The following is a 17097-nucleotide window of genomic DNA, read 5'->3' on the forward strand; positions in this document are numbered from 1 at the left end:
TTTAAAATGGCAAATTATACGTGTACATAAACCACAGCTCACCGAACAGACCGAAATCCAAAACCTCTCGGTATAATTGTCGTAAAATCGGTGGGAGGACCGTTCGGTAACAAGTCTCAGAAGCTTACTGAATAGGATATTTCGATAAAGAACCAAAAATGACGTCACTACCGAGGCTAACATACTACACCGATAGGTACGAACGATACAGAATAAGGTCCCTGTCGGCCACCCGCCGCCGTCGCGGGCCGTATCCGACGCCGCACTTCCGGTGACGGGTCATGCTGAGCAACACACTTTCCGACTTGGAGAAGTTTTCAGAGGTGGCTATTGAACTAAGACAAATTTTCATAACCCGTGCTGGTCAGACTTTCGCTCAGATCCAAGGCACGACATATTATGCGCCATGGTAGTGACTTTGCCTGTGTTTTTTGTTCCAAGTGTTGTCTCTGTTTCCTGTTCGAAACTGACAAATTTTGTCCTTTGGACCAGGACACTTCAAGAAGAAGTTAACCTTTCGATGAATATTTAAAAGGATTTTGTTTTCTTTTTCGATTCAAGCTACAAATCAATTTTGTTCAAAGTCGTATCAAATATGTGTCAACAAACGTGTTATGGGGAGTTGGAACGCCTTACCCCAACAATGTTAAATTTAGTGACTTGGCTTTCCTGTATTTCAGGAACCGCTGTAGCCATTGACATGAAACTTTTACAGGACATTAAAATTTATGTTCTGAGGCTACTGAACTACACTAATTGCATTTCAGCCACTGCTTTTGGAAATACAGTTTTTTAATTACACAGTTAAAATTTTGTGTACCTTTTTTGTACGTTATCCTAAATAATTTTAATTTTACATAACATTATGTTCTTCTTTTAGTTCAGTAGACTCAGGATATGTATGTTATTATTCCCTGAAAATTTGAATACTCTACTCGAAGTGGTTTCTGAGATTTAGGGAAAAATGCAACAGAAAATGCAAATTTTCGGGAACGGATTCTAAAGTTTCAAAAGACTGTAACTCACTTAACATACGATTAATTTTTTATTTTCAGTCACGAAAAAGCACCCTGCACCATACTGTATATCATCCTCTTGATCTTTTTCCAAGTTTTTTCTTCTTTCTGGACTCCTTAGTGGCCAACTGTGCTGCATACTCTGCTTTATCAATGCGAACCTTGTCCATCCGTTCAAGGTCTCTGATGCAGTTTGCTCCAGGATTAATTCCCATATGCTGTAGCACTTTCACTCTACCAATGTTGACATCATTAAAAGCAATAACAGCATCAGTGAACCCTCACTTTAGTGTCTTCATTAAAAAAAAAAAATTCTCGTAAGCGAGTCCATATAAGATTATTGAACGACTCATTGGGATTTTGAGTCTGACCATGCAGACACTTCTTCTGTGATTCAGGATTTGACGTTTTATGATATCCATGACTGCTGCTGCGGTGGAATGTTTATGGCTGTGTGAACTGTTTGAGTACTGGGCATTGCGGTAATTGCACCATGAATCAGGTCCAGGAAGGCAAAGGTTGTGTACTGGTTTTTCATCAGTTAACAGTCTGTGGAAAAAGGTAGCCCATACTGCCTGTTTCATTTTCAACAAATCCTCAGTATTATTTCTAATGGCCATCCCATAATACTGCTGTAGTTCATCAATCATTTTTTTTACCATCAGAAAGTTTCCTGTCTCTCAAACTTCGTTTCAACTTCCTCAACCTGCTGCCCATCCTCTTCTGGACATGATCAACATATTCCAGCCTTCTGTATAAAAAATTACCGATTTTCTTAGATCTTGAAGTAATGCATGTAAACATTTTGACATTTTCAATCGGCGTAGATTATATTTTAAAAAATAAAATAAAATGCTTCCCATGTGAGTTTATAAGTGATACATACATCACTTTATTCGGATAAATTGTAAATTTTATAATGAGAGAAATTTTCTAAAATTTGAAATTTTTTCCGTTCTAACTCCCCTTAAGCGACAGTACTTCCTGTTCCTAATTTTTGGAAAACTTTCCAGATGACGTCCCTCCAAACTGAAAATTGGTATCGCACTTGTGACAAAAGTCTGTGGCTTTGGCAAAAACATGGCTCTAAGCACTATGGGACTTAACATTTGAGATCATCAGTCCCCTAGACTTAGAACTACTTAAACCTAACTTAACCTAAGGACATCACACACATCCATGCCCGAGGCAGGATTCGAACCTGCGACCGTAGCAGTCGTGTGGTTCCGGACTGAAGCGCCTAGAACCGCTCGTGTGGCTTTTGCGTGGGTCTTTCAGTTGTGCTGCAAGCAGCCTACGATGTACACCTTGCAACATAAACTGTCATTCGAAATTTAAATATCTACCTGTACGAGCAATATACACTGTCTGATCTAAAGTATCCACGCCCCCATTAGTGAATGTTAATATGGGGCGCGTCCACCCTTCGCCTTTTGACGGACTGAACTCTTTCGGGGACAATTTCAGCGATGTGTCTAAATGCCTGCAGAGGAACGGCGGCAAATTCTTCCTGAAGAGCCGAAACCAGAGAAGGTAGTGATGTCGGACGCTGAAATCTGGAGGGAAGTCGACGTCCTAACTCATCCCAAAGGCATTCTATTGGGTTTAGATCGGTACTCCAGGCAGGACGGTCCATCTCTTGTTTTGCACAAACCATTGCCCCTTAGACGCTGCCTTATGACACACTGCGTTGCCACGCTGATATGAACACTCATCGTCTCCGAACAGTTCATCAACTGTCGCAGTACACAATGCTGTAAAATGTGTTCATATCCTTCCGGATTTAGCGTTTTCTTAAACGGAATAAGAGAACGGCGCTCTAACCACGAGAAACAGGTAACATTCTCCAGCCATCTGACAAGCCTAAATCCTTCCATCGGATTGCCACAGGGTATAGCGTGATTCATCATTCCAAATCACTCGTTTCCAGTTAGTCACTGCCTAGTGCCGTCGCTGTTTCCACCAGCAGAGTCATCGCCTAGCACTGACTAAAGAAATGTGAGGCTTATGAGGGGCTGCCCTACCGCTGTACTCCACCCTTATTAACTCCCTAAGCATAGCCGTTGTCCTAGCTGGACTGATGATAGCACTTTGGAGCTTACTACTGATTTCTTTTGATGATTTCATGCGATTTTACAGTCATCCTCTGCAACGCATGGTCGCTGTTGTAACATATTTTTCGATAAAACCACAAAGATGTACTCTTGTGCCTGATTGAATAGCCTTTAAGTGAGATGATGATGATAATGAAAGTTAATTATTTGCGGAATTATGGAAATACCATTGAATGAACAGTAAAAAAACTAATTGTTTTAACAGTGCTTATAAAAACAAGCAAAGCGTTCGGAAAATTAACATCTGTAAACCCGCTAAGTGATACTAATCTTTGTTCCACGAAGCTGTAATTATTTTATCTACCGGTACCAAAAAAACCGACATTACATTGTCTCCTCCTTCCCATTCTGGTAGCGGCGCGATACGTATGTAAGTATTTCCATTATATCATTTCTGCCAATAATAATTGTACCATTATGTTTCAAATTAAGTTTAATTTTCCAAAATGACCAGCCTCTCAGTTCTCCTGTTTTGATTATATAATGAAAGTAGTTCAAATGGCTCTGAGCACTATGGGACTTAACTTCTGAGGTCATCAGTCCCCTAGAACTTAGAAGTACTTAAACCTAACTAACCTAAGGACATCATAAACATCCATGCTCGAGGCAGGATTCGAACATGCGACCGTAGCGGTCGCGCGGTTCCAGACGGTAGCGCCTAGAACCGCTCGGCCACTCCGGCCGGCAGGAAAGTAGTTCTGGCTGTTTAAATTAAGCTGGAAACGACCTGCTTGGTGACGCAAGAATCGAGCCCCATAAGAGGTCTATCGTTGGTTATTTCGTTAACGGAAAGTCGAACCTGCATCTTAATTCGAAGTCCGATTAATTTTTTACAAAATAATGTCTTTTGTATGAACGTTGTGTACTCGGTCTTTCGTCACCAAGCACGCCGTTAACCAACAACGACCATTCTGACCCGAATTTAATTTTTAATCGAGCTAGAAAAGCAAATTACCTTCATATTAATAGTCGAGCTGGGCCGCTTTAGAAGGAGTAAAATGTCTCTGATGGATTTTATATGTAAACTGAAGGTCGCGGGGTGGGAGGGAGGGAGGGGGGAGAGAAAGGAGAGGAAGCCGGTCGCTGTGGCCGAGCGGTTGTAGGCGCTTCAGTCTCGAACCGCGCGACTGCTACGGTCGCAGGTTCGAATCCTGCCTCGGGCATGAATGTGTGTGATATCCTTAAGTTGATTAGGTTTAAGTAGTTCTAAATTCTAGGGGACTGATGACCTCAGATGTTAAGTCCCATAGTGCTCAGAGCCATTTGAACCAGTTTTTGGAAAAGAATATACGGCGGAAAGTTCGAAGCTCTGGAGGACAGGGTGACGTACACCGGCAACAAAACAGCCAAGCAGGGGCAGTCAAGATGTCAGACAGTGAACAGTCTGTACATCAGTGTTAGGTGTTCTACGTCCTTATAGAAGTGCACTGCAGATGACGCAGCTTAAGACGTCACTGGCTGGAGTATCACGTGGTATACAGACCCTTGCTACTGTACATTACCCCACTGCCTGCCCTCTTACATGCATGTCTGTCCAGGAGGAGGAACAGTACTTTACCCACTGAGGAAGTTTTCCTGTTTCGATGGACCCAACTATATCAAAACAAAGAACTGTCGAACACTCATATTTCGGACCAAAGGTCTTTTCGTTATATCCGCCTGGTAGCTGATTCATCTGCACCCAAGCAGGCCGTTCGGGCAGCCGCCCCGCCAGGATACTGTGGATAAACGGCTTTCAACACCGAGATATTTCCTTATTTGGCCTGGGCTGCCTACCATGGAGTTACAAGTCGCCTCCAAAGCGTCTGGGGGGCAACCTCGCCGATAGGGAGCGTGTTTGCCGCAACGGAGACCGCTGTAAGCAGAGGACTATTTTCCTACGCCAGGTCATGGGTCCCCGCAGCGCCACGTGGATGTCCATCTGCTCCCGACTGTTTAGGCCACCATCAGACCGTTTCTGAGTCGGTTAAGCCGTTAGTACACTGGACGAAGCACTTGATCTGCACGCAGGCTGGATATCCGATGTCACGAGAGACAATGCCGTCGCCACACGACACGAGCACGTTGACGTGATATAGCGCCGTCCAATTGTCGGCAGTTATTGAAACGCAAACCGTACTGTTTGATCACGAATATAGGCGTGCGTAGAATTCCTACGTTACCCCTATTAAAACGCACATATTTTTGCTTGACCATATACTAGTCATGATTTTCTGTCTGTGGTATACACAATTAAAAATATTCAATATCCGTGAATGTTTAATGAGACAAAAATAAAAGATACATGTCAACTCAGTAAGGATATCAGCTCATAGAAGTTCAACAAATCGAAGAAACTCGCTCTTGACAGAGAGCTCACTTATATTTGCATAACATCAAATATCACATAAAATATGTCTATTAATATCACAGAAATGTCCCACAACACTTTAGAAAACCCGAAGGTAAAGAACAGTATTGTAAACACGAAGACGAGAATCCTTACCAATCCAACTTCGGTTCCATAACGCGATGCCTCAAACAACTACGCTATTCTAAAAAATTGCTTCCAGCGAACTCTTATTTCATGTTACAGTGTTCTGAGGACTTAAATCGCTCAAAATATTATTGACATTTCACTATAACAACTCAATGATGACTCATTTTCGTTTAGGTCGTTGCCCTAAAACGGCGTACTCCCATAACACGCGAGTTATAACGCGAAACTAACTAAAAATGAAAATACTTTAACCACAAATATAACATTTCCTGTCTTTTGTTACAACAAATCGTACCAGTAACGATTCGTTCTCGGGACGTTCAGTGTGCTGCTGCTGAGAATCAGTATACAGGGTGGTCCATTGATACTGACCGGGCTAAATATCTCACGAAATAAGCATCAAACGAAAAAACTACAAAGAACGAAACTCGTCTAGCTTGAAGGGAGAAACCAGATGGCGCTATGGTTGGCCCGTTAGATGGCCCTGCCATAGGTCAAACGGATATCAACTGCGTTTTTTAAAATAGGAACCCCCATATTTTATTACATATTCGTGTAGTGCGTAAAGAAATATGAATGTTTTAGTTGGATCACTTTTTTCGCTTTGTGATAGATGGCGCTGTAATAGTCACAAACGTATAAGTACGTGTTATCACGTAACATTCCGCCAGTGCGGACGGTATTTGCTTCGTGATACATTAACCGTGTTAAAATGGACCCTTCACCAATTGCGGAAAAGGTCAATATCGTGTTGATGTATGGCTATCGTGATCAAAATACCCAACAGGCGTGTGCTATGCATGCTGCTCGGTATCCTGGACGACATCATCCAAGTGTCCGGAACGTTCGCCGGATAGTTACGTTATTTAAGGAAACAGGAACTATTCAGTCACATGTGAAACGTCAACCACGACCTGCAACAAATGATAATGCCCGAGTAGGTGTTTCAGCTGCTGTCGCGGCTAATCCGCACATTAGTAACAGACAAATTGCGCGAGAATCGGGAATCTCAAAAACGTCGGTGTTGAGAATGCTACATCAACATCGATTGCACCCGTACCATATTTCTGTGCACCAGGAATTGCATGGCGACGACTTTGAACGTCGTGTACAGTTCTGCCACTGGGCACAAGAGAAATGACTGGACGATGACAGATTTTTTGCACGCGTTCTATTTAGCGACGAAGCGTCATTCACCAACAGCGGTAACGTAAACCGGCATAATATGCACTTTTGGGCAACGGAAAATCCATAATGGCTGCAACAAGTGGAACATCAGCGACCTTGACGGGTTAATGTATGGTGCGGCATTATGGGAGGAAGGATAATTGGCCTCCATTTTATCGATGGCAGTCTAAATGGTGCAATGTATGCTGATTTCCTACGTAAGGTTCTAGAGATTTTACTACAAGATGTTTCACTGCATGACAGAATGGCGATGTACTTACAACATGATGGATGTCCGGCACATAGCTCACGTGCGGTTGAAGCGGTATTGAATAGCATATTTCACGACAGGTGGATTGGTCGTCGAAGCTCCATACCATGGCCCGCACGTTCACCTATCTGACGTCCCCGAATTTCTTTCTGTGGGGAAAGTTGAAGGATATTTGCCATCGTGATCCACCGACAACGCCTGACAACATGCGTCAGCGCATTGTCAATGCATGTGCGACCATACGGAAGGCGAACTACTCGCTGTTGAGAGGAATGTCGTTACACGTATTGAAGTTGACGGACATCATTTTGAGCATTTATTGCATTGATGTGGTATTTACAGGTAATCACGCTGTAACAGGATGCGTTCTCAGAAATGATAAGTTCACAAAGGTACATGTATAACATTGGAAGAACCGAAATAACGTTCTGTATTTTAATTTAAAAAACCTACCTGTTACCAACTGTTCGTCTAAAATTGAGAGTCATATGTTTGTGATTATTACAGCGCCATCTATCACAAAGCGAAAAAAGTGGTCCAACTGAAACATTCATATTTATTTACGTACTACACGAAAATGTAATAACAATGGGGGTTCCTATTTAAAAAAAAACGCAGTTGATATCCATTTGACCTATGGCAGCGCCATCTAGCGGGGCGACCATAGCGCTATCTGGTTTCCCCCTTCAAGCTAGACAAGTTTCGTTCTTGGTAGTTTTTTTGTTTGACACTCATTTCGTGAGATATTTGGCCCGGTCACGATCAATGGACCGCCCTGTATATTCGTAGCGTGCAACATATAACATAAAACGCACCGAATATGTGCTACTGCTAAACACGATAAATATAGTATGGTGCCTTGCTTTTGCTTGTGACACAGAGAGCGTTCTCGCTTGCTATTAGTTTACTTAACGTGGCACGTTGCCGAAATATCGCAGAATTTATTTTCTATTTCACGTGAGGAAATAGTTCCTAACGTGAAAGAGCAGGAAGTGACGTCACAAAACTCGTAGATTCCCACGTCAACTTTAGCTGAATCGTTCCACCTACGCCTTAAGTGAGCAGTACCAGCAGTTCCATCCGACAACATCAGCGGTTCAGTTCCAGCGCTACCTTTAAGCGTTCCATGCCGGCAGCAACCGCCCAGTTCGTCCTGGTCTTCAGCAGCGGCACGCCAGCCGTCACACGCCGACTGCAGCGGCCCAGTAACCTCCCAAAAAAATGGCTCTGAGCACTATGGGACTTAACATCTGAGGTCATCAGTCCCCTAGAACTTAGAACTACTTAAACCTAACTAACCTAAGGACATCACACACATCCATGCCCGAGGCAGGATTCGAACCTGCGGCCGTAGCGGTCTCGCGGTTCCAGACTGACGCGCCCAGAACCGCTCGGCCACACCGGCCGGCGGTAACCTCCCAGAGCTTCATGCCGCCACCTACCACGACTCTGGGGTTCGTCATGTAGGCACATCACAGACAACGGCACAGGAGAGATACTTCTGTTGTATATAGTTTTATGCATATTCATCCAAGGACGTTATAAATGAGTTTCGCGTTGTCAATAAAGTTATTCTTTTAAATTTCTTTCGTCACTCTTCAGTGTGAGGATACTTAAGTTTTAACATGTTGAAGTTTGACCTACAATTTCATTGGTAAATGTTCTTTGATACAGCTCTGTTCGCTTTTGAGGCAGAAGAAAGTCTGTCGGACACGAGATGAGGCGTACCTTTTCGATGAACTCCGGGTTGAGGATGGGCGCGGCCTCGAGCAGTACGATGCGGTGTCCCAGGATAATTATGGTCATGGTGAGGAAGCGCGCGCCCTGCACGTAGCGCAGGTTGAGGTGTTTGCGCGGGGGCTGCGACAGCCGCCGCCAGTTGGAGATCAGCGAGAAGCACAGCAGCGTACGCAGGCCTGCAGCACGAACAAAATACTCGCCGTAGTCCAATGGTGGTCTGCTGGGTGTTTCGACAAAGCACTCAGAACTGTGGCCACCAAGCTGAACTTTCTGGAGTAAGGTTCATGTGCTTTGCGAGAGCCTGAAAGGGGGTATTGAGATAACCATATAGGCGACGCTTAGGGCGTTAATAGCTCACCGAATATCCGGAAGGTAGCTGCCTTGTAGCAGCACCATACGTGCATGTGAGAAATGACAAGTAATTCTGCGCATTCTTGTAAGATTTGTCTAATGTACCGGGTGATCAAAAAGTCAATATAAATGTGAAAACTTAATAAACCACGGAATAATGTAGATAGAGAGGTAAAAATTGACACGCATGCTTGGAATGACATGGGGTTTTACTAGAACAAAAAAAAAAACAAAGTTCACAAAGTGTCCGACAGATGGCGCTGGACAGCAAAACGTCAGTGACTGCGCAATCGTGTATAAAAGGAGCTGTAATGAGAGAGAGGATCTCTTCCGGTCTCCCTCATCTTCTTGCGCCAGGCAGATCCTCTGTTTTGATCATTGTCAGTGTGCCACATCAGTGTTGTGTTTAGTGCTGTTTCTCCTGTGCGTCAAGAGGTGTGATTGTAATTGTGTACTGCCTTGAGGTTCGCCGTCAGTGTTTGTTATGTGCTACGCCATCCGTCGATACCTTTTATGCTCCAGTCATACTGTGCCTTGTGTTCTTTTAATTGTCGCAGTGTGCGGCTTTTTGTGTGTGCTACTTTTAAACAGTTTTTTATCTCCATTTTACAGTCACCCCATTTTTTTGTCTATTGCCTTCCATGATGTTCCCCCTTTTTTTATATCTATGTCACCATATTCTCTCCTTTGTTGTTTTTAAATGTCTTCTATTGTTTGTTCTATGTCTTTCGGCTGAAGAGCAGCGCATATGCTGCTGCCAGCCCGCCCCGATGGGGAATTGAAATACAATAAAGAAAAAAAAAGAGAGAGAGGATCAGCTGCGCCAGCAGTCGCAGCATGTTGACGTTACCTGAAAAGGCGCTTTTAGTGAAGCTGTATTACCAGAATGGGGAATGTGCTAGTTCAGCGTTACGATCCTATCCCTATAGGAAGGCCATTCGAACGGGTAAAGGTCCGTTGACAAATGCAGCTGTGGCGAGAATGATTTCGAAGTTCGAAGCCACGGGTTGTTTACACGATTAGTGGCCGACCGAGCACAAGGCGTAATGCTGCTGAGACATTTCAGGAAGAAATGGAGACTGTAGCGGGTTCGTCTATGTACGGGGAAGTCAGCGCTCGTGCAGTCGCACGTCGCACCGGCATTCCATACACTACTGTTTGGTTGGCACTGAGGCGTGCCCTCCGATGTTATCCGTACAAAATCCATCGGCATCGTGAACTGTTACCTGGCGATTTAGTGAAGCGGAGGGCATTTGCGGCGTGGGCGTTTCAAAAGATGGCGGAAGATGACGATTGGTTGAGTAACGTGTTGCGGACCGACGAAGCTCATTTCACGCTCCGACTGTCTGTCAACGCCCACAACTGCAGAATATGGGCTACCTAAAATCCTAGAACTGTCGTGGAAACTCCATTACACGACGAGAAAGTCACGGTATGGGTTGGATTTACCACATCTACCGTTATTGGGCCTTTTTTCTTCGAGGAAATGCGTGATTCTTGTTTTGTAACTGCTACCGTGACGGGTGAGAGGTACGCCGATATGTTACAGAATCGCATCATCCCCAGCCTGGCTGATAAACACCTTCTGGAACGTACGATGTTTATGCAGGATGGCGCTCCACCCCATATTGCTAGACGCGTGAAAGATCTCTTGGGCGCGTCGTTTGGTGATGATCGTGTGCTCAGCCGCCACTTTCGTCATGCTTGGCCTCCCAGGTCCCCAGACCTCAGTCCGTGCGATTATTGGCTTTGGGGTTACCTGAAGTCTCAAGTGTATCGTGATCGACCCACATCTCTAGGGATGCTGAAAGACAACATCCGACGCCAATGCCTCACCATAGCTCCGGACATGCTTTACAGTGCTGTTCACAACATTATTCCTCGACTAAAGTTATTGTTGAGGAATGATGGTGGGCATATTGACCATTTCCTGTAAAGAACATCATCTTTGCTTTGTCTTACTTTGTTATGCCAATTATTGCTATTCTGATCAGATGAAGCGCCATCTGTCGGACATTTTTTGAACTTTTGTGTTGCTTTGGTTCTAATAAAACCCCATGTCATTCCAAGCATGTGTGTCAATTTGTACCTCTGTATCTACATTATTCCGTGATTTATTCAGTTTTCAAATTTATACTGACTTTTTGATCACCGGGTACTTACAGGGTGACCTTATTGAACAACATGAAAAAAAACATAAAGTAGTTGCAAATTAAGGCGTGAACACACCTCTTTCAACATGTTAAAGTCACTACAGATATTCAGATTTAGGTTATGACATGTTCGATATGCGTACCACCCTTGGCGATGATGTGACGCAGGCGAATAGTGAAATTCTGCATGATCCGCTGAAGTGTCGGAACATCAGTGCTGCCGATGACCTCCGAAATGGCTGGTTTTGGGGTTAATGCTCTACACCTTGTCTTTAATATAGCCCTACAAAAAGGAGTCGCATGCGTTCAAATCCGGAGAATATGGCGGCCAATCGAGGCCCATGTCAGTGGCCTCTGGGTACCCCAGAGCCAGAATGCGGTCCCCAAAGTGCTTCTATGGGATCGAGTTCCGGTTTGCATGAACCATATCTTGTCGAAATCATGGTCACTTTGGATAATGGGGATAAAATCATTTCCAAAACCTTCACGTACCGTTTGGTAGTAACCGTGCCGTCAAGGAATATCGTACCGATTATTCCGTGTCTGGACATTGCGCACCAAACAGTTACCCGTTGAAGGTGAAGAGACGTCTCGGTCGCGAAACGCGGTTTCTCAGTCCCCCAGATGCGCCAATTTCGCTTATTGACGAAATCATCCAAATGAAAGTGGGCTTTGTTGCTAAACCAAACCATATTCACATACTAATTCCCATCATGGCCCGCAGCCAACCGTGCAGTTTGAACGTCCTAACGCAAACCGTTCAGAAGTTATGATAATTTTATTTCAAATAGTTCAATAATTGTCACTCTGTATTTGCGTGCCGTCAGATTTTCTGCAAAATAACATCCACACAATCCTAAAAATCGCAAAGGCCAAACAAGTGCGAGAACCAGCCTAAGAGCTCAATAAGTAATGCAACACATTTTTCTCGGCCAATTTCTATTGAAAAAATGACGTATTTCTTGAGGGAAATCGTGGAATATTTCCACTTCATCCCCTACAGTTTCATGAAGTTCCGATATGTGGCGGCGCTATGCGTAACATTCAGAATGGCGTCAGTAGCGAAGCTGCTTTTCAAGCAGAGTACTGTCATTGAGTTTCTTTTTGGCAGAAAACCATAGGACTGAATATGTTCATAGGAGCCTGCAGAATGTCTACGAACATCAAGCAGTGAACAAAAGCACGGTGAGTCGTTGGGTGAGAAGTCTGTCATTATCGTAATAAGATCGCGCAGACTTCTCTTGTTTCCCGCGTGCCGGCCGGCCTCACGCACCTGTGACTCCTGCAGTGCTGGAACGCGTGGACCCTCGCACTCGAGATGAGAGACGAATCACAATCAACTGGACGTCTCTATTTGTAGTGCTGAAACACTCGTCCACCAGTAGGGTTATTCAAAGGTGTGTACCCGCTACGTTCCTCGCTGCCTAACAGAAGACCATAACAACTAACGAAGGACGACGTGTGTGGAATTGCTTCCGCGTTACGAGGCCGATCGTCACAGTTTTTTGTCACAAGCGATGAAACATGGGTTCATCACTCCGAACCGGAAATAAAACGGCAATCCGTGGAGCGGCGCCACACAATCTCTTCTACATCTATATCTACATCTACATCCATACTCCGCAAGCCACCTGACGGTGTGTGGCGGAGGGTACCTTGCGTACCTCTATCGGTTCTCCCTTCTATTGCAGTCTCGTATTGTTCGTGGAAAGAAAGATTGTCGGTATGCCTCTGTATGGGCTCTAATCTCTCTGATTTTATCCTCATGGTCTCTTCGCGAGATGTACGTAGGAGGGAGCAATATACTGCTTGACTCCTCGGTGAAGGTATGTTCTCGAAACTTCAAGAAAAGCCCGTACCGAGCTACTGAGCGTCTCTCTTGCAGAGTCTTCCATTGGAGTTTATCTATCATCTCCGTAACGCTTTCGCGATTACTAAATGATCCTGTAACGAAGCGCGCTGCTCTCCGTTGGATCTTCTCTATCTCATCTATCAACCCTATCTGGTACGCATCCCACACTGGTGAGCAATATTCAAGCAGTGGCCGAACAAGTGTACTGTAACCTACTTCCTTTGTTTTCGGATTGCATTTCCTTAGGATTCTTCCAATGAATCTCAGTCTGGCATCTGATTTACCGACGATCAACTTTATATGATCATTCCATTTTAAATCACTCCTAATGCGTACTCCCAGATAATTTATGGAATTAAGTGCTTCCAGTTGCTGACCTGCTATATTGTAGCTAAATGATAAAGGATGTTTCTTTCTATGTATTCGCAGCACGTTACACTTGTCTACATTGAGATTCAATTGCCATTCCCTGCACCATGCGTCAATTCGTTGCAGATCCTCCTGCATTTCAATACAATTTTCCATTGTTACAACCTCTCGATCACTCCTAATGCCTACTCCCAGATAATTTATGGAATTAACTGCTTCCAGTTGCTGACCTGCTATATTGTAGCTAAATGATAAAGGATGTTTCTTTCTATGTATTCGCAGCACATTACACTTGTCTACATTGAGATTCAATTGCCATTCCCTGCATCATGCGTCAATTCGTTGCAGATCCTCCTGCATTTCAATGCAATTTTCCATTGTTACAACCTCTCAATCACTCCTAATGCCTACTCCCAGATAATTTATGGAATTAACTGCTTCCAGTTGCTGACCTGCTATATTGTAGCTAAATGATAAAGGATGTTTCTTTCTATGTATTCGCAGCACATTACACTTGTCTACATTGAGATTCAATTGCCATTCCCTGCATCATGCGTCAATTCGTTGCAGATCCTCCTGCATTTCAATACAATTTTCCATTGTTACAACCTCTCGATATACCACAGCATCATCTGCAAAAAGCCTCAATGAACTTCCGATGTTATCCACAAGGTCATTTATGTATATTGTGAATAGCATCGGTCCTACGACACCCCCCTGCGGCACACCTGAAATCACTCTTATTTCGGAAGACTTCTCTCCATTGAGAATGACGTGCTGCGTTCTGTTATCTAGGAACTCTTCAATCCAATCTTCTTCTCCGAAGAAAAAATTCAAAGCTGCAGCGTCAGTCGGTAAAGTTATGGCGACGGTCTTCTAGGACTCTGAAAAGGTCATTTTGTTTTATGTCCCCTCTCTTGGTGCAACGATCAACTCTGAAGTGCTATTAGCCTGCCCTCAGGAAGAAACGACTTCAGCGTAATCGTCCCTACAAAAAATCAAACGAACTTCTCCTTCTTCGTGATTACGGAAGATCTCACATAAGTCTGTCCACACGTGATAAATTCCCACAACTTGATTGGACTTCTCTCCCTCATCCACTCTACTGTCCAGATCTCGTCCCTTCCTACTTCCATCTGTTTGGCCCAATGGAAGATTCATCCCGCGGAAGCAGTACATGGATGACAGTGAGGTTATTGATTCAGCGAGATGTGGGCTCCGACATCGAACAATTGCGCTGTATCATGCGGACATACAGGGCGTTCCAGTAAGGTGGTGTAATACCGTGGCAGTGGACGGATATTACGTCAAAAATAGGGTTTTGTAGCCAAGAGAATGGCAAATAATATGGTGTACTGGTATCCTGAAAAAAGCCAACCTACTTTCAGAAAGAAATGTGTTGCATTACTTACTGAACACCCCTTGTACAATTGTCATGAAGCCAATAAGAATAATCTAAGCTCATAATAATAATATACAAAAGAATGTAAAAGAAAATTGAGGACCTGCTAGATGACGGTAAACTTGCCATTAGGGTAGGAAGATGACCGGAGAAGTTGTTATAACGTTGTGCTTACTCATGAAGAGAACGATAATGGAAGCAAGCCTAAATATAAATCAAGACTCCTTGATAGAGTTTGTCGACCTGGAAAAAGCGTTGGACAATCAAAAATGGTGCAAGATGTTCGAAATGCTGACAAAAATAGGAGTAAGCTATAGGGGTAAACGGGTAATATACGATATCTACAAGAGCCAAGAGGGGACAATAAGAGTGGACGGCCAAAAACGAAGTACACGGATGAAAAAGGCAAGGATGTAGTCTTTCGCCCCTACTATTCAATCTGTACATTGAAGAAGCAATAACACAAATAAAAGGTTCAGAAGTGGAATTAAAATTCAAGGTGAAAGGATATTGACGATACGATTCGCTGACGACATTGATGATATCCTGAGTGAAAATGAAGAAGAATTACAGGATCTTCTAAATGGAACGAACAGACTGAAGAGCACAGAATATGGACTGAAAGTAAATCGAAGAAAGACGAAAGTAATGACAAGAACCACAAATGAGAACACCGAGAAACTTAACATCAGGATTGACGGTCACGAAATAGATAAAGTTAAGAAATTCTACTACCTAGGCAGGAAAATAACCCATGACGGACGGAGCAAGCACGACCCAAAAGCAGACTGGCACTGGCAAAAAGCCATTCCTGGCCAAGAGAAGTCTACTGGTATCAAACATATGCCTTAATTTGAGAAAGAAATTTCTGACAATGTACGTTTAGAGCACAGCGTTGTGTGGTAGTGAAACATAGTGTGTGGGAAAACCGGAACAGTGAATCGAAGCATTTGGGATGTGGTGCTACAGACGAATGTTGAAAATTAGGTGGACTGATAAGTTAATGAATGAGGAGGTTCTGCGCAGATTCGAAGAGGATAGAAATATGTGGAAAACACTGATAATGAGAAGGTACAGAGTGATAGGACATTTGCTAAGATATCAGGGAATGAAGGGTGTGAAGGGGAGCTGTAGAGGGCGAAAACTGTAGCGGAAAACAGAGACTGGAATACATCCAGCAAATAATTGAGGACGTAGGTTGCAAGTATTACTCTGAGATGAAGAGATTTGCACAGGAGAGGAATTCGTAGCGGACTGCAACAAACCAGTCTGAAGACTGATGACCTAAAACAAATGAAGAGAAGAGTTAAAAAAATCCAGATACTTTCATATGACTTATCGACCGAGAAAAAACGTTCGACACTGCAAAATGGTCCAGGATATACGAAATTCTATGACAAATAGATGTTGGCTGTAGGGGAAGACGGATAAAATACAGTATGAACAAGAAACAAGAGGGAACGATAAAAACGGAAAACTAAGAACGAAATACAGTACCTTTAGATTTGGCAGTGCTGTTCTTCAGACGGAGCATTCCCTCTGTCGTCGTGGCCACCACCAGTAGAGCCAGCAGGAAGACTGCGACGCCCCTGTAAGGGAAGACACAATTTATGTTCACTTTTTGGGAAATTTGATGGAAATCTTTCACGACAAAAAAATAAAAATAAATAAATAAAATAAAAAAATAAAAACGTACTGGCGTTCTGCATTGACGAACTAATGAAGATAAGAATGCATAAAGACAATTAGAATTACATCGATTACTTACAAATGAATGAACACTACGGATACCCAACACAGTTCGAGAAATGAAAATAATGCATTAATTTTAAAGAGATGAAATGTTTAACAACAATATCTCTCGAAGTGATAGAAAGTTACAGATAGGATTTGAAGATTATTTGAATATTCTGAACCTCGAAATGGCGACACGTCGAAACTTATTTGCTCGAACCTGAATCCTGCATGTAAGAGAATGCTTGTAAAAGTTGAGCGCCAATCTGAAGCCACGCGGGGTAGCCGCGCGGTCTAGGACGACTTGCCGCGGTTGGCACGGCTCACGCCGTCGGAGGTTCGAGTCCTCCCTCGGACATGGGTATGTGTGTTGTCCTTAGCGTAATTAGTTTAAGTTAGATTAAGTAGTGCTTAGGGACCAATGACCCCAGCAGTTTGGTCCCACAGGA

The 17097-nt window shown here is 43.6% G+C and overlaps 1 protein-coding gene across 1 annotated transcript in view; it reads right to left on the reverse strand.

The window, feature by feature from the left end:
• Positions 1 to 17097, reverse strand: part of LOC126199572 (nose resistant to fluoxetine protein 6-like) — a 231358-nt gene that overhangs the window by 156375 nt on the left and 57886 nt on the right. Inside the window, exons 4-5 of the mRNA XM_049936495.1 lie at positions 16412 to 16503; positions 8776 to 8963 (exon numbers count right to left, since the gene is read on the reverse strand). Of these exons, the coding sequence (XP_049792452.1) occupies positions 8776 to 8963; positions 16412 to 16503 (280 nt within the window). The remainder of the gene's footprint in view (positions 1 to 8775; positions 8964 to 16411; positions 16504 to 17097) is intronic.

The sequence above is a fragment of the Schistocerca nitens genome, chromosome 8 (genome assembly GCF_023898315.1).
Source record: "Schistocerca nitens isolate TAMUIC-IGC-003100 chromosome 8, iqSchNite1.1, whole genome shotgun sequence".
Lineage (NCBI taxonomy): Eukaryota > Metazoa > Arthropoda > Insecta > Orthoptera > Acrididae > Schistocerca > Schistocerca nitens.